The 23,830-nt window shown below is 39.3% G+C and overlaps 1 protein-coding gene and 1 long non-coding RNA gene across 3 annotated transcripts in view; one reads left to right on the top strand and one right to left on the bottom strand.

Moving 5' to 3' along the window:
• The window catches only part of LOC123518552 (protein tramtrack, alpha isoform-like), a 140,913-nt gene that overhangs the window by 110,865 nt on the left and 6,218 nt on the right, over positions 1-23,830 (top strand). Inside the window, exon 6 of one of the 2 annotated variants that reach the window (XM_045279389.1) lies at positions 1-293. This exon is cut by the window's left edge and continues 623 nt beyond it. The exons of the other annotated variant lie outside the window; for it this stretch is intronic. Coding sequence (XP_045135324.1) covers positions 1-90 — 90 coding nt within the window. The 3' untranslated portion in view covers positions 91-293. Of the gene's footprint in view, positions 294-23,830 lie in introns of those variants that run through there. 2 annotated transcript variants of the gene reach the window in all.
• Positions 2,380-23,830, bottom strand: part of LOC123518554 — a 33,152-nt gene continuing 11,701 nt past the window's right edge. The window contains exons 2-3 of the long non-coding RNA XR_006678817.1: positions 18,008-18,054; positions 2,380-2,925 (exon numbers count right to left, since the gene is read on the bottom strand). This is a non-coding gene — a long non-coding RNA (uncharacterized LOC123518554). The remainder of the gene's footprint in view (positions 2,926-18,007; positions 18,055-23,830) is intronic.

Genomic DNA, 23,830 nt, shown 5'->3' with positions numbered 1-23,830 from the left:
CCCGACAAGCGCAAGAGCCACCTGAAAGAAAAGCACGGCCTCTTCCAGCACGATTCTGGCGACCAGCTCGACTTTTCAGCCTCGTTATAGCGACGGCCTCGCGCTAGCACGGCCTGGAGCGGGGAATGGCTGGCCCAGCAGACCCCTGCGGCGGCGGCGGCGGCCGGCCTGGACGCCTGGCTGGACGCTCTTCTATAGTGCCAACCACCGACACAGTGCAAAGCGTCTCACACACACACACACACACACACACACACACTTTCTCGATCAAGCTGCTGCTTCTCTCTCTCTCTCTCTCTCTCTCTCTCTCTCTCTCTCTCTCTCTCTCTCTCTCTCTCTCTCTCTCTCTCTCTCTCTCTCTCTCTCGCCGGGTGCACACACACACACACACACACACACACACACACACACACACACACACACACACACAGGTTTCAGCATCGCGCGTATAACTTTAGAGGTCACATACAATACAATACAATACAACTGAAATCATATAATACAAAATAATACAAAATGTTTTGATCCCGTAGCAGGAAACGTTACATAGTCTATATCCTAGATGATAATTTACTTTTTTTGTAGAATAGTTATTACAAGATTGTTCATAATAATATTGTAGTGTATGCAGGTTCAAGCTCTTTGTAAGACACGTTACTGAACCTTTGAACCTTTGAACCCAACTCCTCATAACCGGTTCATGGAACTATGGTGAAATCGAACTGGTCTTAAGTGGTGGGAGTGGTGGTGATGATGATGATGATGATTATGATGATTGTTAATAGGGGTGTTGTATGCGTATACAGATTCATGGAAAAACAAATAGAATATACAAATGAATAACCGAATTATGGGTTCTTAGGTTCAAGATATTGTTTCATAAAGCGGCTAGTTTGAAGGTGAAGTGAATCCTATAATGTTTCATTTCACTCAGTGTTTAAATCCCTTTAGTATATGTAAGTGCTACCTTCACTGGTTCCACAGTACCTAGTCAGATCGGTGCGTCAGTCAACAATTCAGTCAATATGTTAAGTCAAGATTAGTCAAGCCATGAGTCACAAGAATATATGAGTCAGGTGTGACAGTGAGTGAGTGATCCAATGAGTCAAAGAAAGACAAATGATTTAAGTAACAAATAAAGAAGTGAATGACTATAGTAAATGGTCCAATGAATGAAAAAATACTAAAATACATGAGTGAATACACATTACAACCGACGGACGCGTGAATACCCGTAAACCTAAGCCATAATTAATCCCTCTCCTACACATTGCCAGTCAAAAATTGCACACTAAATAAATACAAAAAAAATCAAATCACATCTGCAAATTCAGAGCAGATCAATTTAAAAATAAAATGGGCCAATTTTCAACTAAACCAACAGTCAGGTAGGGAAGACAGGTAGCCCAGTTAGCGAGGCGGGTCGGTCATTCAGGAACACTAGTACAAAACTGAAACCGCACTAACCATTGAGAGAGAGAGAGAGAGAGAGAGAGAGAGAGAGAGAGAGAGAGAGAGAGAGAGAGAGAGAGAGAGAGAGAGAGAGAGAGAGAGAGAGAGAGAGAGAGAGAGGGGAGTGAGAGGGAATCAAAACAAGAGTGACTATTTTCTTGAAGCTCTTCACTTTCTCATTCGATTTCTCTCATGATGCTTAGGTGACGATAGCCAGGATTTTCAAGGATACATCATGATTCTACTGAAAGGTTGATGGTTTCATAGAAGTCGTTTTCACATTTCTAGATATAGATGAGCAGTATTCAAAGGTGTTACTGTGATCTTAATGATATTCTGACAACTCCAAAAAATGTTATTATTCTACTGATTATCTAAAACTGCATGGTATCATAATTTAATCTTTGTGTATTTTCTGTGTGGTTATAAAAAATTGATATTTTGACTGTGCTGAAACATGCTGACAAGATTTTACTGATGACTTAATAATGTTCAAGGGCATTATCAGGATTATAGTGAGAGTTTGATAAGTCCGTGTTACTTATTGCAGAGACACTCAAGAAAACCTAACTAGTCCATCATGTGCTGTTTGACAATGGTCATTATGAGACGTTTGAGAAAAATCTAAGTAAGATTCTACAGCCGTGGCATCATAGCTTTGAGACTTGAAGTGATACTGTTTTACTAGATGTTCGGGCCAAAAACCCTATTTCTTCATTTTCAATTGTTCATTGGGAAAATTAAACACTGGTCGATTAAGACGATAAACATGAAGACATGTGTAATACGATGAGATTGAAAGTTACATAAATAAAAAAATATTCAAAATCTGCACAACAAAGATGAGGAGAAAGAAGAGGAAATTAATGTAGGTACGCATTCTGCCTCTCAAAAGAAAAAAGCGAAAAAAAAGACACACAAGATACGCGGCTTCTCAAAGTGTCTTAAGACGCGTGGAGGACAAGCAGCAGCGGGAACTCAGCGCAGAAAGTTACACGTTTACGCTTTGAAGAAACCAATACTGCAACTCCTACCCGAGATTTTGATTTAGACATACCTTTATAAGTGCTGGGCATTGATGATACTATTGAAATTTTATCCAAATATTACATTTATTTTATGAATTAAGCCAAAGAGTTACGGTTTTTTGACGAGTAGCGGCGCTACTAACAAGAGGAAGGATCCAAGAAGAGTTAAGGTGAAATAAGAAAAAAAACTTGCCACGTCTTCCCACGCTGTGGTTTCACTCTATTTATTCATCCCCAAAGAGAGCCTGACCTTAACTAACGTCTTCACGCCGTCACAGCCTTTACCCTTCCTTGCAATGGCCTTACAAAGTTGGGAAACTCAATTTTAAAACTTTTTCTTGCTCTCCCCTGGGATGTCGCGTCTGGCTCCTTGTGACGCAAGCTGCCTGCCGCCCTCTCACCCAGCCATCAGCACGCCCACACACACCACTTCAACATAACGCCCCTGTCACCAGTAATAAAGAAAAGATCATTATAAGAAACAGATTTACAGAGAACCTTAGTTTGTTTTAGGAGGCGTTGTTAAACAAATCCACGTCATATTACCTTCAAATTACACGGTCCGTTAAGGGAGTCAAATGAAAGAAGTGTAGATCTATGCATTTCAACTCTTCTGATTCACAGGTGCTTCATGAACTATAATATAGAATAAAGAAAAATAATCATTGTCTCGCTTACGTGGAAACATATTATAACTTGATCTTCGTGTTCCGTTCCCCTTACTATGACAATCACACTTCACCTATTAACCTTTGAAGTAAAAAATCAGTTATTTAATTTTTGTCCTTGCATCAAATATTACATTCCCATGCTGCGATTAAGAAACATAGAGAAAGTATTGGATACTGGTTGAGTTCCTTATATATCTTGGCATGGCGAGAAAGGGGAATTAATAGCCATAGGAAGATAGATGAATTAAGCAAACTAGACAATATAAAAAAAATAAACTGGCAAGTAAAGGACGGTACTGATGTCACTACTGTAAATCCTCTCATTCCCTGCAGCATGTGTGGAGACTGGACAGATGTGTGTGTGTGTGTGTGTGTGTGTGTGTGTGTGTGTGTGTGTGTGTGTGTGTGTGTGTGTGTGTGTGTGTGTGTGTGTGTGTGTGTGTGTGGGACAGGTATGCGAGGCAGGTGTGTGACGAAGGCATGTGATTCAGGTGTGTTAATAATATACAGGTTATCAGAAAGGAAGAGAGAAACAAAGAAAGACTATCACGTTGTTGTTAATATTAATAATTACTATTACATACCCTTGTTGTTATAATTATTACTACGATTATTATTACTACTATTATGACCAGTGTCATTTATTATCACTACTATATATACATACGCAGTTGTTACTCTATGTATAATTATTTCATTAAGTGGTTGTGTTTTGAGTTGTTTGTTGTGGCATGTTGTGGTGACGAGATAATGTGGCGTGAGTGTGTTTGTATGCGCCGTTGTTGTGGTGGTGGTGGTGATGGTAAAAGTGGTGGTAGGCTCTGGTAGTCAGTGGAAGATGGTTATAATGGTGATATATATATATATATATATATATATATATATATATATATATATATATATATATATATATATATATATATATATTGAGAGAGAGAGAGAGAGAGAGAGAGAGAGAGAATTTTCAAGAAAGTAAGGGAACTACTACGACTAATATTACTACTACTACCACCAATACTATTGCTGCTACTACTACTACCACCACCACCACTACTACACGCAATATATCAGGAGAGTGCCATATAAGACTAAGGCGGTAGATATTTACTATTGCATCAACCATATATAGCATTACATTATAATTATATAGTGATATTTAAAGACTGTAATTGTGAAGATTCGGCAGTGGTTGCTGAGGTGGTGGTGGTGGTGGTGGTGGTGGTGGTGTGAGTGAGGAGGAGAATAGGAAGGAGGAGGAAGAAAGGGAAGAGGAGGAGGAAATATTTGTATCATCACTTTTAAAACTATCAGCTATTTTCCGCTGTAAAGGAATGAAGGCGGAATAAATGTGAAAGAATAAGAAAAATCAAATAAGAAAAAGAATAAGGAAATATATGAAAGGAATATTTCCATGTCAATAAAAATCTGATAACGAAGGAGGAGACTTAACGAGACTCAGATTAAAAATAACTAATTTACTAAACAAATTAGAAAAACAAAAACAAATCACATTACAAAAGACAAGTCAACAACAGCCCTATAATAGCCCAACCTCAATGTGTGTGTGTGTGTGTGTGTGTGTGTGTGTGTGTGTGTGTGTGTGTGTGTGTGTGTGTGTGTGTGTGTGTGTGTGTGTGTGTGTGTGTGTGTGTGTAAACGCTTGAGATTAAACCACTCTCGCCTCTCACATTTGAAAACTCACAACTACTATATATGACTCTTTATTTGCGTGTTCTCATGATTTTTGAAGGAGAGAGACTCATATAATAACAAGAGATTAATGGCCGAAAAAAAAAAATAGGCGGTAGGTACGGAAGGGGAAGAGAAGGGAAGGGATAACAGGAGAGTTATCAACGAGGGAACAGAAAATAACAAACAAAAGAACAACACTTTCGGATTTAGAACAGTGCTACAGATTGCGTGGCCGCGAGAGGGATAGAGAAAAATAGTTAAAATAGTCAATCTTCACACACACACACACACACACACACACAGAGAGAGAGAGAGAGAGAGAGAGAGAGAGAGAGAGAGAGAGAGAGAGAGAGAGAGAGAGAGAGAGAGAGAGAGAGAGAGAGAGAGAGAGAGAGAGAGAGAGAGAGAGAGAGAGAGAGAGATAATGATGATGATGGAATATAAAGTAAGACAACCGAGATATAAGCGAGGAAAGAAATAAGGAGTAAAATGCAAATAAAACACTGATCAAGAGAGAGAGAGAGAGAGAGAGAGAGAGAGAGAGAGAGAGAGAGAGAGAGAGAGAGAGAGAGAGAGAGAGAGAGAGAGAGAGAGAGAACTAATACGAGCTAGACATTAAATTGTAAGCAGCTATTCCTTTTCATATGTATTTCTATTCGCACATATTCTTTTATTATTGGTTTTAGTTGAGTCTCGCGGCCACACCACCGAAGTACCACACCTGAGCCTGGTGCCAGGATCAGTCTAACCTGCGAGCCTTCCAATTGAAAGTGAGATGAAGGATTAACTTCCACACGACGGCCTGACATGATCTGATAGTGCTGTGAGCGTGTGTGTGTGTGTGTGTGTGTGTGTGTGTGTGTGTGTGTGTGTGTGTGTGTGTGTGTGTGTGTGTGTGTGTGTGTGTGTGTGTGTGTGTGTGTGTGTGAGTAGACAACTTAGTAAATATGAATTAGTAATGATAACGAGTAGATAGAAAAAAAATGAAGACAGGAGGAGGGTGACAAAATGAATGATGGAAAGAGATAGGACAGATGTAGAGAAAATTGACAAGAAAGTGGACACACATATACAGACAAGCTACTAAGATGTACCTAAGTGTAAAGGTGGAAAAATAGAAACATTACATACTCAAAACACGGACATAGAGACATGAAGCGCTAATCAGCTATGAAAGAAAAAAATAAGTAACAGTATATTTACTTTAAAGGTGAAAGAATTCTGTGGGCAATGGCAAACATAAGAAAGCAGAAACAATATGAGGGAAATGTATAAATCAATGAGTTCTCAGCCATTAATGTTTTATATGAAAGATACGAGGTGTTGAAAAATTACACTGAATTTCAAAAGTCCTCCTCCACCTTTTCGTCCGTCTTTTCCTTGTATTCCATCTCCTCCTCTGACGCCTTCAGGATGTAAGGAGGTAATATTAACACATACTTGCATAATAAAACTTCTAAGTACAACGAAGACGATAAATCGAACACTGGATGTGGACGAATGAATATATATATATATATATATATATATATATATATATATATATATATATATATATATATATATATATATATATATATATAATTATAATGTTACGGCGATGATGACACGTAAATGATGATGATGATGATGATGATGATGATGATGATGATGATGATGATGATAATGATGATGATGGTGATAAACAAGCAGCAACAAAGCCATGGTCTCTCCGACTTTATGGACAGCGTTATGATAACTTTAAGAGATAAAAGTGACTGATATATTATAGCCACACGTACGAGCACTGTCATACATGTTATTATATTACTCTCATTGGTATCCCTCCTGTCTTGTGGCACCCCTGTTCCTGGCCCCTCTATCAACCCATCAATTTATCCATCCATCTCCATCCCCTTCGTTTATCCTTACTCATATTCATTCAATCCCCCCACCCATTCCTACCCATCCAAATAGACCATGAGGATTTATGGCAAAGTCGTGATCAGTTATAGTGTAACGTGATGCTTTCAACCCCACTGTGTTTTGTGCTTTTCTCAGTCCTACGTCCTCTGATCCGCTGACAATCTCCATACAAACCCTGGGAGATTAATGACAAGGGGGACAACACAATGGGAAGGAGATTGGAATGTTTGCCTCGTTATGATGAGTTCGATTTAGCTGCAAGGTAGTTTCGCGTTGAAAAAAGTAGCACTCACTCTCAGCCAATCGCCTAGATGCTACGATGCTTAAAAATTCAGCACTACATATAATTAAGTTCTTAATCAATACATCTACCTATTTCTCATGTCCCCTGTTCCTGCTTCCTTTCCTTTCTCTCTCCCATCCTTCATCCACCTACTCACTTCACCAGCCCTCCATCCAGTCACTAACCAACCAACCCAGCTCTCAAACTCCCTCCCACCGTCCTTCAAGCCACCAGCCCACGATCCTATTCACCGAACCAACCCTCCCTGTCTCTCTCTCTCTCTCTCTCTCTCTCTCTCTCTCGCCAGTCCCAGCCCACCTTCCTCCTCCCATCCTCGTGTCAACATCAAACTCACGCAGTACAAACCCAAACAAAGGTTCAGAGGTGTGTGGCCGCGTGTGTCGCGTCCAGATCGAGCGCTGCTTACCAAGGTCATTCAATATCGGCCTTGCTGCTGACCACTTGTGACAACCGTGTTCCCGTTTTCTCTCGCCATCGAGCAACGCAAGCAGCCAGTCAGCCAGCCATCCAGCTTGCCAGTCAGTCAGTTGAACGTGTCCATTATTTTTACACTACACAAGTACATTGCATTCATGGTGGCACCTTTTTCGTTTTTTTTTTTTTCGTTTCTTGCCTACTAACGGAATAATCTGCGTAGGATTTTGAAAATAACAAACTATCATTTTTTCCTACTGTGAGCTGTTGCTGTGTCGGATTTTCTATATGTAATTTATTATTTTTTATTTGTTCTTTTCAACAGCAGAAACTTGTTCCCATTATTCTTCAAAGCCACACACACACACACACACACACACACACACACACACACACACACACACACACATTCCCAATATAACTTTTCACAGTAACGTTATCGCCTTCTTCCAGTAACATGAATAATGGATAAAGTTGCATATTTCATTCTGTTTGTTGCTGCTCTTCATCATCGTGCGATCCTGAGGTTTAGTTCGATAAGGTTGGAATGGTAAAGGAATACATCGCAATATTTCTTTCAAACAACATCAATCTTGGAGGATGCTGTGTTTCATGGTTCTGTTTGTTGCTAGCCTTTGCCGTCGTGTGAATCTGAGTTAAGACTGCTTCGATGAGGAAGGAAAGGCAAAGAAGTAGATAACATTTTCTTCCAAACAACTCAAGTAAAACGGAGCTCTATTTCGATTTCTTTGTTGTTCCTCGTCGTGTGATCTTGAGGTAAAGTTGGTTGGATACAAGTAAGGCAGAGGAAGCCGAGAGATAAAGGTTTCTACTTCCTATCAACAATACATTTTTCTTCTACGATACAAAGAATTGACGAAAGAGAACGTGTTTGTACACACTTCAAGAACAGTGTATATGTACATAAACATTCTTTTCCCCATCGCTTCCCTATACCGTTATTATGTCATGTTGAATAAAACAAATAATAAAAAAGGTATTTATTGATACATGTTAAGTTGTTTTTAGTGTAAAGATGTTACTATATGATTATTACTTAAAAGACGTTACATTTACCTATAACTATTATTGATGTACCGATGTGAAGTATATTTATTATTAGCATTATCATGAAGATTTTCCCCCCACGAAGAGTAAAAATGTTTAACACCACGTCCCTTTGTTCACTGCCGCGGACACTGAGCTGTGTATATATTAACAAGGTGTACTGTACATACTCGTACCGACGCGTGTTTGTGTGTTTGCATGTGTGCGCGTGAGTGTGGTAGAGAGTACACACCCATGCGCTCACAGGCACACCTTTGTTTTTTTTCCATCAATGTTACAAATCCCTTTCTAACCAAAGACCGTAGCATCCAGTACCTCGTCTGCCTCCCATAAGGTGTTTGTTTAGCTGACGGCGGGGCGAGGACGACGCAGCGAAGAGGAAAGTTATGCTATCTGTTATAAAGTCTCGACACTCCTTTACACGCTACTTACGCTCTCTTGCAGCCAGCATACGCACACTAATAGCCAGGTCTATTTTTCTCAGTGAAATACCGGAAAGATTGTGTGATTATTCATATTTATTGTTGTTTGATGTTAATTTGTACATTATGGGAAGAAAACACACACACACACACACACACACACACACACACACACACACACACACACACACACACACTAACACAGTAGTACTTCATCAGCCACAGTTCATATCATTCAGAACACGCAAAAATTAAAGTATTTCCATATTAACAAAGTGCTACAGTCCACAAACAGCATCTACGTATCACGAGGAACGGCCATCAAAACATTTCCAGTACAAAAAAATGAGAAAATCCAGACCGCTCATCTCAATGATAAAAGAAAGAAATAACAAAACAATTAGATGAAGAAGTAAGATACTGAAAATGAACACAAAGGTAACATGTTAAGAAAAATGAACGCATACATGAGAGACACAAGCAATACATACAAAGCACACTCGTACACACAGACTTTCTTTCCTTCCCCTCTCCTTCCCGACGCCTCAAGCACCCGTCAGACTAAGGCTCGTATTCCCTAACTTTTCTGTGCTTCGACTCCACTATTTCAAGAAGCTTTATTTATATTCACACGAGAATTTTAAGATGTTTTTTTTTTATGGTTCTAGAGGCATAGTGACCAGATTTCTAAATTATTAACTGAAGAAACACTCTTGAGAACCCATCTAATTATCTTTGTGGCCTTGGGAAATAGTCTTGGTGAGAGAGTAGAGCGTTTCTGAATACTGAGGTAATCACTGCACGGTGTAAGTAAGGCATCTCTGCTCACACTTAATGAATTCAACACCTCTTCGCCGCCACCGTCACATCGCCTCGCCTCGCCTCCCCTTCCACATACCCGTCTGTGATCTTACCTCCATTACATTAAAATATTACCATTACTAATATTACCCTTGTTACTATTAAATTATTATTATTATTATCATTATTATTATTATCATTATTATTATTACTATTATTATTATTATTATCATTATTGTTGTTGATATTGTTGCTGTTATTGATAGTCTTGAGTGGAGTTTCCTCATCCCATTGCTCAATAGTATCTCCAACTCTTCTTCCTCCTCTTCTCCTCCCGATCCTCTTCCTCCTTCTCCTCTTCCTTTTCTTCATCCTCCTCCGCCTTTCCCTCTGCTTTTTTGCGTTACTAGGTATTCTCTCTCTCTCTCTCTCTCTCTCTCTCTCTCTCTCTCTCTCTCTCTCTCTCTCTCTCCTCACCTTCGTTCCCTGAGATAATTAAGAAGATGCTGTCTCCCTCCAGTGGCATTTCTTATTCATCCTCATTAATTATTCATTCCACTGAAGGATCGGATGTCACTCTCTCGATGACTGAACAAACGTTATTATTATTATTATTATTATTATTATTATTATTATTATTATTATTATCATTATTATTATTATTATTATTATTATTATTATTATTATTATTATTATTATTATTATTATTATTATTATTATTATTACTATTATTGTTATTTTTATTAGTGCCTATTTACAGAGGCAACTTAATGTTATAATGATCAGTGCTGTTGTATTCTTGCTTTATGATATATACATATATACTATACCTGTAATAATATATCTATATATAATTATACCTCATATAGAAATGTATTATTGATGTTACTTCTCGAATTATAAATCATTTTAATGTGATACTTTTGATTTTTTCTCTCTTTTTTTACACTTTTTACCTTAATGGTTCCTATTATTAATGTTAAGGGTTGATGTTTGGTACGGTTTGGCATACATGTACACACATGCATGCACACACACACACACACACACACACACACACACACACACACACACACACACACACACACACACACACACACACACACACACACACACACACACACACACACACACACACACACACACACACACACACACACAAGGAATAAAGAACTCAAGCATTCAAGCATAAGAGTAAAGTAACACACACACACACACACACACACACACACACACACACACACACACACACACACACACACACACACACACAAAGTAAGTAGTTAACCATCGATCCTGAAGCACCTGCACCTCTGTAGCGCCCCTCACGCCTCCTTGTCACGCAACAGGTGCAAGGAATACTACCTGCCACCACCTACTTATGCTCACTTGCACTGCTCACCTGTACCTGTCCTTCCTACCTGGCCTTCTTTCTTACCTGGCCTCCCTCTACCACCCTCTCACATTTTGTCTTCCATTAGTACTTCATTCTTGGGGGTCTGAGGGTTCACTGTCTTTTTCCAATTATGTTTTTTTTTTTTATGTCCTTCCCTTTCTCTTTGCCTATAAAATGTTTTCTTAAATTCGTCTACGCTCTTTTTCTTAACTTGACTAAATTATTCACGACTATAATAAAAAAACGCTTTACTTGTTTCCTTTTAATCAACCTGTCTCACATCTCCTTTACTTTCCATATCCAGCTACGTCTTTCAAACCTCCCTCTGTCTAAATATAAACTCAAACTAAATTATTCTGGACGATAACAAAAGTCAAGGATCTAATTTTCCCTTTTAATCTACCACGCTGCTCTCATCTCCCCAATTTTTGTTTAATTTAACAATGGGTCATCACGTCAATCTTTCCCTTCCACTCTCAAGCTGCGAGGAACAACCACCCCTATGAGTACCTGAATAAAAGTTACATTTTCCAAAACCATGAAGATCTTCAGACAATGGCTTGTTTAATAACATGTAAGTCTTTAAATCCTCTTTTTTTTTTTTTTCTTCTCTCTTTGTTCATCCCATTTTCCTCTCAACGCCCAAGCATCCAGCCCACCACGACCACTAATCTCACCACGACGACCATTGTATATTCAAGGTACAGACTTCTGACGCCTAAAACACTGCCACCATCTCTTCGTCCTTCTATTCCTCTTTCCCCTGCTAGATCCTCGTCGCTTTCTTCCTTTTCCTACATTTATTTATTTCGTTACATGGATCTTCGTCCTCCTCTTCCCCCTCCTTTTCCTCTTTCTCCTCCTATTCTCCTTGGTTACATAGACTTACATAGTTCCTCGTTCCCTTTCTTTTCCTTCTCTTCTTCCTCCTGTTGTTCTCATTACGTTCCATAGTTACTTACATAGGAGTTATTTGGATACACAGGGCCTATCAGACCTTGCCTTAATGATATTGAAAAACTAAGCAAAAGAAAAAGACAGAAAACTGAAAGGTATGAAGGATGACTGCTGGTAACGTGTGCATGAATAGATAAAGGGAAAAAATGAGTATGTCAGTATGTTTAGGGAATATAAGTCATGTAGCAAATGGAAATAAATGAAAGAAAATATGGTAATAAAATGGGAAACTTAAGTAACATAAAGACGAATGAGAAGGTTTATAGAGGGGAAATACGTAGCAATCAATAAAATCACAGTAATGGAAGTAAGGATGGTGGAAACTTTACCAGTATGAGACGGAAACAAAGGTGAGGAAACATTCTAATGGAATTAAGGATGAGGGGAAACTATAAAAGAAGAGAAAAAATACGGTCAAGGAAAAAAATTATCAGGAGAAACATTGACGAGGAAAAATAATACAAAGGAAAACTGTAGTAGGAGAAATGAAGTTTGTGGAAAAAAAAATATAAAGTTGGCACGGTAATAAAGTGCAAACAAATCCAAAATGAAAAATACTTAAAGCAGATAAGTAGACTGAAATACGGATAAAAAAGGGAAAAATGTTTGACAAAATATTATGGGTAACATTTTTCCTTCTCCTCCTCTTCCTCCTTCTCCTCCTTCTCCTTCTCCTACTTCTACTACTCCTACTCCTTCTCCTCCTCCTCCTTTTCCTACTACTACTACTTATACTACTACTATTGCTACTACTAATCCTTCTCCTCCTCCTCCTCTTTCTTCTCCTCCTCTCACAATGGGGACATAAAATCTGTTCCCTAGAATGAATCAAGCGGGGCACGGTAAACAGCCTTCCCATCAACATCTTAAGCAGGTGGTGGTAGTGGCGGTGGCGGTGGCGGAGTTTGAAGAGGCGGTGTACTTTCGATCCCGCTATCCCGCTACCGAGAGAGAGAGAGAGAGAGAGAGAGAGAGAGAGAGAGAGAGAGAGAGAGAGAGAGAGAGAGAGATACCAGACACCACCAGCCAGCCAGTCAGCCTTCGAGGGACGGGCGTGTGTGTGGGTGAGCGATATAAGGTGGGTCTGGCTGGGTAGATGGGCGGATGGGTGTGTAGGTGGGTGGGATGGGAAGCCTGAGGGATGATCTGGGATGGACAAGAGGAATGACAACGAGGTGGAATGGAATAACTTACTCAACAGAGAGATAGATAAAAACATGAAGGTAGAAAAGCGAGAAGAGAAGAGAAGAGAAGAGAGGAGAGGAGAGGAGTGGATGAAAAGAAAGATGAAAGGAGAGGATTGAGACCTAAAGAAAAGAAGGAAGAAGGAAACAAATAAGAAAAATATGAATGAGGGGAAGATACGAATGAGGATGAGGAAAAAGATAAAGGAGGCAAGAAGGAGGAATAAAGGATAGGGAGAAAATGAAGAAAGAGATAAAAAAAGGGGAGGAATAGGAAGATACTGGGGGGAGAGAGGTGAGATAAGGTGGCTGGGAGGGAAGGAAGAAGGGAGAGAGAGAGCACTGGACTGATAATGGAGAAAAAAAGATAAGAGAGGAAAGGAGGGAGAGCGGGAGGAAGGGGCGAAAAAGGTAAAAAAAAAAATAATGAATTCTTTTGTCATAGTTATTCCTTAAGGGAAGAAAAACGGGAGATTTGATTGACTGATTAAGCGACAACTCTCCTCCTCCTTCTCCTTCTCCTCCTCCTCCTCCTCCTCCTCCTCCTCCTCCTCCTCCTCCTCCTCCTCCTCCTCCTCCTCCTCCTCCTCCTCCTCCTCCTCCTCCTCGGGACGTCTTTACCTTCACTTTGTGATGTATTTTTTTATGCATATCTATGTGTCCTCGGGCTCAGTAGATTTAGAGGAAGGGAGAGATGGGAGGAATAAAGCAGCTCTCCTCCTCCTCCTCCTCCTCCTCCTCCTCCTCCTCCTCCTCCTCCTCCTTCTCCTACTCTTCGTTCCCACCGACCTGTGATTCTATCCTTCATTTTTTCCTTTCTTTGCTTTCTTCTTCCTCACTCTTTCTCACTCCTCCCTCTTTCTCATGTTTCTCTTATCCTTCACCTTTTCGTTCTCGTCTTTCATTTCTTCCTTCGTTACTCACTTTCTTCCTTCTTTCCTTCTTCATTCCCTCTCTCCTCTTTCCTCTTTCCTCGTTCCTCCTCCACCTGCTTCTCTTATCCTGTCCGCCTCCCCGCCTGCCATCTCTCTTGCCACTACCTGCTTGTCACTGTCTTACCTACACGCCCCTCTGTGGGATGCTTAGCTCTCTCTCTCTCTCTCTCTCTCTCTCTCTCTCTCTCTCTCTCTCTCTCTCTCTCTCTGGCCACCATACCAAACATAAACATAGACAAAACAAAAATGTGTAAAAAAAATAAAAAGTCTCACAGAGTAATAATTAATCTTGTTCTTGTTGTTTGTTAGCATTGTTGGTGTTGTTGTTGATGTTGTTGTTGTTTTAATTATCATTCGTAGCATTAATTTTGTTTGACCTTAAGCCCCATTTTTTTTTTTTCCTTTTTTGTCTCTCCTTTGGATTCTTCTCGCGGAAAATAAAATAATGAATAAAATCTTCCCCCCACTAGTCTGATGTGTTTCCATTGCATATGTGTACCTAGACAATGAGTGATTATTTATTTGTTCAATGCTATGGTCATCCTTAATAATTGTTAGTTAAGAGCACTTTGTTGACGGCGAGAGAGAGAGAGAGAGAGAGAGAGAGAGAGAGAGAGAGAGAGAGAGAGAGAGAGAGAGAGAGAGAGAGAGAGAGAGAGAGATGCGTGGATATTTGTGTTAATACCAGTGTGGATAATAATAGTATGGATATTTGAATGTATAAGAGGCTCATCTACCTGTATGTGTGGGTAAATGTGTGACCTATGTGGATATTTCATGGATGTGTGTGTGTGTGTGTGTGTGTGTGTGTGTGTGTGTGTGTGTGTGTGTGTGTGTGTGTGTGTGTGTGTGTGTGTGTGTGTGTGTGTGTGTGTGTGTGTGTGTGTGTTGATGTGGACATGAGCGGATACAAGTGGGCCTATAGTGTTTGTGTGGGTATTAGTGCGGGTGCCGTCGAGCTGCTCACTTGCACCACACCTCAACATGAAGCAGGAAACAGGAAGCGGGGAGTGAGTGGACGCTTGTCGCCATTATATATTCATTTTGTTCATTGTGGCACAACAAAAAGTCAGGTGTGGGAGTGTAGTTATTATTCATTTTGTTCTTTTAGCTTCAGTAAAAAAAAAAAAAAAAAGATGAATAAAAAGAGTGATGAGGAAGGGAGGACTAGTTATTATTTTATTTCATTTACTTATTTCATTTGTTTAATCCTTTCCTGCCGCTACAAAGGTGAAAAGGCGTGGCGGATTGTCAATAATACGTGAGGACTGAATCATTATGTGCTGCCTGACAGAACATTCAGAATATTTGAAATTAGAACACCACCACCACCACCACCACCATCACTACCACCACCACCAACAACAACAACACGAACAACAGCACCAACGACAACAACGAAATATTCAGGGGCTTGGTTTTTTTCTTTTTGCTTGATTTTGGACCATTTTCTTTAGAGACTGGCATCTTCAGCGGATATTTTTCGATTTTTTTCTTTTATTGCTCTTTATCATGACACATCTTTTAAAATAACAACAACAACAAAACAGAAATAATCACAAACATCAACAAAAACAGTCACAAACAACAACAACAAAATAATCACAAACATCAACAACAAGACAATCACAAAGAACAACAACAACAATAACAAAAACAACAACAAAAACAACAACAAAAACAACAACAACAACAATCACAGACCAACCAAACAAACACACGAAGCGTACAAATAAAAAGCAAGACCCAATATTGAACCACAAAAACAAGGAAGGAAGGAAGGAGGTTGGCAGACTGAGGGAAAGGTTACCTGGTGCGTTAATTAACCACCAGGTAACACTGTATACGTCACCTGCACCACTGCGAGGGCCTTGTCTTCATGCTCACTGTCATGGTGTGTGAAGCAGTTATTCCCCTCACCTAAGGACGCTTTAATCTCTTCAGTACCAGGACGTGTTTTCCTATTCATTCTGGTTACTATTTTGGTAATTTTATACAGCTTTAGAAACATATGTTGGGTTTAGATTAGTAAAGACTTGGGCCATTATTCTTTTGACCTCCCGACATCCTTCCTAATGCAAATAAAATCGTCTCATATCATAAAAAATCAAAGTAAAAATGCATCACTGAATTGAAGAGATTAATGTGGCAACACTCACCAGGTAGCACAGGGTAACACTTTCACTTAATAATGCTCTCTCATCACTGGTCGACGACGTATTTGTATTTGTTTTAAAATGTGTAATGATTGACATTGTGTTCCTCCCGGACATAAATATTCTATTCTATACAAGATACCACTCTTTCAGCTTTTAATTTATTTTATTATTCATTTTCCTTTCTATCCTTGCATCATTCTCTATATTCTAGCTTTGTATTTTGGCTCGATTTCTGACCTTTCCTCTTCTTTTCTTTGTTTTCCTACCCCCAAAAATACTGAACATTTCAATTTCACCTCTTCATTTTATCCAATTATGTTATTTTGTCTCCATTCTTACAATATCTACCATTATGTATCGTAATTCCATCCTTCTATCCATCTACCTAACCTTTTACTTCCTTTTTTTTTTTTGCTTAACCAACTGTCTTTCTTACATAGGTAAAGAATAAAAAGAGAGTGCAAAAAACTTCCAACTCTTCCTCCCTCAAGAATTATTAGTCTTTCCACATTTGCCATTGTTTATGATTATGGTACAGCGGTGAGGTTACTGGGGACGAGGGAGGAGCAGGAGAAGGGTAGGTGAGGTGTGTTATGGACCTAATACTGGCTAATGGGACCGCTAATTAATGACCAGACACGAGGAGTAGAAGGGTGGGGCACGCTAGATCAACACTAAACAAATGATATACTAACCTACATACAAGATTTTAAAGGTAATTTTTCTAATCTTCCTAAAACATAAAGTGACTGACAAGTAACTTATGAATACGACTTAAAGTAAGAAAAATTCAAAGCTTCATCTTCAACAGACCATAAGAAAACAAGGTAAATGTGATCAAATACACGAAATACTTTGGCTTGAAAGGTGTTGCACTCACGACACGGTTGAAAGTTGTGTTAACCCTTTAAATATTGGGATGCATTTTTACCATGAGCTTTGGGTGTGACTAGACGATTTTATTTACATTAGGAAGGGTTAACGGAAGTAAGAAAGTTAAAGGTCCAGAGTCTTCATTATTTTATACCCCACATGAGTTTCTGAAGTTATATAAAATCACCTAATAGTAACCAGATAAAATATGAAAACGTGTCATGGTAGTGAGGGGGTTAATGGTAGTAGGAGAGAGGTCAGATGGCGCTTCTTGAACATACGTGAAACAGCTCTGCCTGACAAGAGACGGTGTACAGTTTAGCAAGGTTACCTGTTGCAGAGCGGGGCTAATCGATATACACAAGCGCGATACCAAGCGATGTCTAGCTTATATTTTCATCTAGTATGTTTACTGGAAGATTTAAAAATATAGGAAAGAGAGGAATTTTTCTTATCTACTTATTTTCACTCATTCCTTCTTCATCAGTTGCTTGGTTAGCTGATTTATTCTCCCATCATTTAAATATTTAATTATCTCAATTACGTTGTCTCTTCATTCGTATTTGATTAATCAATTAATTTCCGCTGATCAATTTCTCTTATCTGCTTTCTATATCGATGTCTTCTGCACTAAGAGGAAAGTGCAGGTCTAGTTAGACACGCCCGAAATGATCGTAACGATGAAAAACAAACATGACAGAAAGGTAATAATAATAATAATTATCAGAAATATAAATACTACGTACATTTCTCCGTCATCGTCTTGTAACCTGTTCCAATTCTCGTCTCTGATCTGAAAAGAGGAAATAAGGGTTAATTAATCAAACTTTTATTACCATAATGAATACTACTATTACTACTATTGCTACTACTACTGCTACTGCTGCTGCTGCTGCTGCTGCTGCTGCTGCTGCTGCTACTACTACTACTACTACTACTACTGTACCACTACCACCCTACACTACTACTACTGCTGCTGCTGCTGCTGCTGCTGCATTACTACTACTACTACTACTACTACCACCACCACCACCACTACTACTACTACTACTGCTGCTACCACCACTACTACCACCACTACCACCACCACCACCACTGCCACCACCACTGCCACATCCACCAGAGCATTACTACCACCACCACAACAACCACTACTACTACTACTACTACTACTACTACTACTACCACTGCTACTGCTGCTGCTGCTGCTGCTACTACTACTACTACTACTACTACTACTACTACTACTACTACTACAATAAGTTACAATAATAATAATAAAACAACAACAACAGAAATAATAATAACAACAATAATAATAACAATAGTAATAATAATAATAATAATTACAATAATAATAATAATAATAATAATAATAATAATAATAATAATAATAATAATAATAATAATAATACCGCTCTAATGACGCGTCCGGAGAAATGATTGGCGTGCAAGAGAATAATGAGACTACACTTACAAATGATAATCAGTCTACGTGCCGCACTTGTAAGCATTAATGAGGCTCCAGAGAGAGAGAGAGAGAGAGAGAGAGAGAGATACTCGAATCCTAATAATAAAAACTCTCACACACACACACACACACACACACACACACACACACACACACACACGAGCAAGGACGAAGGGAGAGAGGAGAGAGGAAGCACGAAGGAGATGATTAGATAAAGGAAGAGTGGATGCTAAGGTGGAAGAGAATAAGAGGGAAAGGAATGGGAATAAAGTAGGCGGCGGAGGGAAAGGAAAGATACGGAAGGAAAAGAAATAGCAGGAATGGAAGGGATAGATGAGGATGGAGAAAAAAGCAATGTGAAAAGAAGGGAAAAAACAAGAAAATGAAAGGACGAAAAATGAGAAAAAGTGAGGGAAAGATAAAGAAAAATTAATTGGATTGAAGAGGAAAGTAAAAGAGGACAAAATAAGAGAAAAAACTGGAATGAGAAAGGGAGAATAGATGTCGAAGAAGAACCAGATCAAGAACGATAATAAGTGAAAAGAGAAGCGAAAGAGAACAAAAGCAACTCAAAAACTTTTAGGTGGAATTCGATTAAATCATACAGAGCCGGAGAACAGTGATGCCCTGGAGAGAGGCAGAAGAGAACCAGATTACATACCATAGTACAGACACCAGTATAGCACACCACATTTGCCAAGATTCCTCAAACACTGCTGGATCATCACAACTCTTTCCTAAGGCCACATAGATGATTAGACTAGGTTTCATGGATCTCTCTCTCTCTCTCTCTCTCTCTCTCTCTCTCTCTCTCTCTCTCTCTCTCTCTCTGCTGATGGTGTAGAATGATTTTTTAAACTATCACTACAATCATAAATCTATATACCTTAGAAACCCTATGGAACCGTCACAAGGATTCAGACACTGAAGAACATTCTAGAAATTTCGCATTATACTATCACTGGAACCATAAAAACATTCTGGAAACCATTCTAGAAATCATCAAAGTATCATCAGTGAAGTCACTAAAACACTCTGGAAATCATCAAACTATCACTGGAATCCTAAAAACAAAACCCAAAGAAACACTGGAAAACACCAAAGAAAACATACGAATAAATGAAACACCACGGCCTGTTCAAAGTTATCAAGGTGAGAGATGGAAATGTATAAGAACTCTAACCAATACAGAATAAGCGCCTCACATTGATGTATAGGATGAAGGAACGAATAGATAGCAGAGGGTGGAGTGCAAATATGTGTATACTCGCACTTCGAAACTATTGTACACAGAAATAGTTATACCGTGATTGGACTGCAGCACGAAAGCTTCTTCCAGCCTTGGCCACCTCGTCCCTGTCAGTCAGTCATTTACCTGTCTATTCTAAGCCACACCCAGTAAAACATTGTGGCCTCATCTATACTTCTCTGTCTGTGTTCTGCTCTCACTGCTTCACTTTCTTTATTCCTTCACGGTTACGTTTCCCCAATTTACAAAGCAGAGGCAAGAAAAAGAAAATATTGGATCAAGCTTCTTTCTCTCTCTCTCTCTCTCTCTCTCTCTCTCTCTCTCTCTCTCTCTCTCTCTCTCTCTCTCTCTCTCCCATCTTTATTTCCAAGGAGGGGAGCAGAAACATTCGACGTTCCTTTCTTCCTATATTTCCCAGTCAATGTCCGGTTTTTACACGTAAAAGATTAATAAGATAAATAGATAAATAAATGGCTTCTTTCTCCTGTAATCACTCTCTGTTACAAAAACATCCAAAAGGAATCGCGTCTGAGCTGCGAAACACTAATAAAACGCAGTAAATGGACACCTAACAAGGGGAACACGTACACACACATTACGTAGATAACTCAGCGTGACTCACTCCAAAATATTCGTGCGATCGTTTGCGTCACGTTTTTCGCGGAAGCCTCGCATTACATCCTCACTGGCGATCAATACTGGGAGGGAAGATTTACAGCGTTACAGTGTGTGTGTGTGTGTGTGTGTGTGTGTGTGTGTGTGTGTGTGTGTGTGTGTGTGTGTGTATGTATTGCTCCCTTTATACGTGCTGCGCCCTTTCCTCTTTCCGTTGTACTAAGCAGTTTGTATTGTAAGACATTCTTCGCTCTGTGTTTTCCTAAAGTACTTTAAGCTATGGGGTATAAATGTGATGGGTGATTAGAAGGATAGTAGCAGTAGTAGTAGTAGTAGTAGTAGTAGTAGTAGTAGTAGTAGTAGTAGTAGTAGTAGTAGTAGTAGTAGTAGTAGTAGTAGTAGCAGTAGTAGTAGCAGTAGTAGTAGCAGTAGTAGTTAAGGTTATTATTACTACGGAAATACAGAGAAGGAGCTAAAAGAGGAGACTTAAGGAAGAAGACGTGAAATGAAAACGAGGAGCACAAAAAGAAGGAAATACAAAAACACCAAACAATAATGTGAAACGAGGAAGAGAAATGGAGGAGGAAGAGGTGAAGGAGGAAAAACCAAATAAAAGAAAAAAAAAAAAACAAGTAAAGAAATAACAGGAAGAGAAGCAAAACCAACATAGCAACAGGTAACGAAAAGTCCATTAGGATGAGTGGACACCAACTCTGCATTGGATCTTTACTAATAATGGCAGGGAAGGAAGAGGAAGAATATTATGCACTGTGTTTACTTGAAAACGAGAGAGAGAGAGAGAGAGAGAGAGAGAGAGAGAGAGAGAGAGAGAGAGAGAGAGAGAGAGAGAGACGCAAGAAAAGAAAGTAATAGAAAGTGAAAGAAAGCAAAGAAAACATAAGAAAAGTGAAGGAACATGAAATAAAAGAACAGTAAATGAAAAAAAATCATTAATGGAACAGAAAATTAACGGGAAGGAAAGAATCACAAAGGAAGAGAAGAGAAGTAAAGGAAATCAGATTAAACAGACAGGTAAAACAAAGACTGACACGCGCAGATAGACAGACAGGGACGGACAGACAGACAAACACACGGACAGAAATGCAACCAGCACTTAGCACCCGAGTGAATAATTCAGGTACATGTTACCCACAAATATTGCATTGATTCTTCCATGATTTTATGTTGCATTCGGGTCGTGATGTGTGTGTGTGTGTGTGTGTGTGTGTGTGTGTGTGTGTGTGTGTGTGTGTGTGTGTGTGTGTGTGTGTGTGTGTGTGTGTGTGTGTGTGTGTGTGTGTGTGTGTGTGTGTGTGTGTGTGTGTGTGTGTGTGTGTGTGTGTGTGTGTGTGTGTGTCTGGCAGTCCGTCTGTTCTCATCATCAGTAATTAAATACAAAAGATACAAATGTTCAAAGTATAAATAGAATTACTCGTATATATGATATCTAAATGTATCATTAGTTACAGAGAACATGAGAGATAGATAGATAGATAGATATATATATATATATATATATATATATATATATATATATATATATATATATATATATATATATATATATATATATATATATATAGAGAGAGAGAGAGAGAGAGATGTCATCAACTTATATACAACTGTGAAGAATTCTCTCTCTCTCTCTCTCTCTCTCTCTCTCTCTCTCTCTCTCTCTCTCTCTGGCCACGCCCGCATCCTTGACAACACAGGTTAGTCTAGGTCACATGAAGGTCAGGTGAGATTTTCCAGGTATTGTGAAAGGTCACGAAGCCTCTCTCTCTCTCTCTCTCTCTCTCTCTCTCTCTCTCTCTCTCTCTCTCTCTCTCTCTGTCTCATGCTAGAAGTGGATGAAGGGATCAAACATAACACAGACATTATCCTTTCATCCAATTTTCTATAAAGGCGTTTCTCAAGGGGAGACTCAAGAGTAATAGAGTGAAGGCAGCGAGCGAAATCTTGTTATTACCGTGTCTTGTTTTGTCGCTGGCTTTGTTGTGTCTGTTCGTCTGTTGTCGCAGTCGTTGTTGTTGTTGCTGTTGTTATTATTATTATTATCATTATTATTATTCTCAGATATTTAAGTATATTTCTCTTTATTTCAAGTCTTCCATCTGTCATGCCTTCATCTCCTTCTATTCCTCTTCCTCTTCCTTCACAAGACACCTCGTAAGGGTCAACAAGTCAGCTGTTATTAGTTTTTCTTTAGTGTTCCTCCTCTGTCTCCTCCTCCTCCTCCTTCTCCTCTTCCTTCTTCTCATCTTCATCCTCATCATCATTATCCTCCTCCTCTCATCATCATCATCATCATTATCATCAACATCATCATCATCAACAAACTACTGACTCGTGAAAGACTGACTGTTCAATTCTCAGACAAACTAACTAACAAAATAACGTTTTAGTCCAGACACTATGATTTCACGTGGATAGACAGAACATTAGGTTGATAAAAAATACATTAAAGTCTCCTAAGATAATAATTAATTTAGTTTATATATTTAGTGTAAGTTTTCTAATTTCTATGTAGAAGTTAGAGGAAGTCGGAACAAATTTTGAAGTTAATGTGTAATTGTGTGTGTGTGTGTGTGTGTGTGTGTGTGTGTGTGTGTGTGGAGAGAGAGAGAGAGAGAGAGAGAGAGAGAGAGAGAGAGAGAGAGAGAGAGAGAGAGAGAGAGAGAGAGAGAGAGAGAGAGAGAGAGAGTGTGTGTGTGTGTGTGTGTGTGTGTGTGTGTGTGTGTGTGTGTGTGTGTGTGTGTGTGTGTGTGTGTGTGTGTGTGTGTGTGTGTGTGTGTGTGTGTGTGTGTGTGTGTGTGTGTGTGTGTGTTTCAGGGGCTAGTAAAATATTAGCATATGTATCCATCAACCTTTCAAGTAACTGACTGTCAATTAATCCATCCATCTCTCTCAGTGTGTGTTGTCTCCTCACTACATCCAGATACAAATAATACGAGAAAATACGATTCTAAAACACTAAACTCCAGGAAACAGCACCTATACACACATTACAACACAGTGGTCAGCCTCTTAGCACACAAGCATCCCTCTCAAAACAAGACTTCCCTCTCAACACACTACCATTCCTCGCAACACAGCATATTCCCTCACTCAAGCACACACACCCCTCTCAGATCAGCACTTTTCCCCTTCAAACACAGTATCCAGTGCGTCTCCCTCTCACTAACCCGCCCACTGCCATCACACTGCGCCTCTCAATAGTGCCATTCTCAGTGC

This window comes from Portunus trituberculatus, chromosome 44 (assembly GCF_017591435.1).
Source record: "Portunus trituberculatus isolate SZX2019 chromosome 44, ASM1759143v1, whole genome shotgun sequence".
Taxonomy (NCBI): Eukaryota; Metazoa; Arthropoda; class Malacostraca; order Decapoda; family Portunidae; genus Portunus; species Portunus trituberculatus.
Note: the sequence above shows the minus strand (reverse complement) of the source record. Positions and strands in the feature narration are given on the sequence as shown.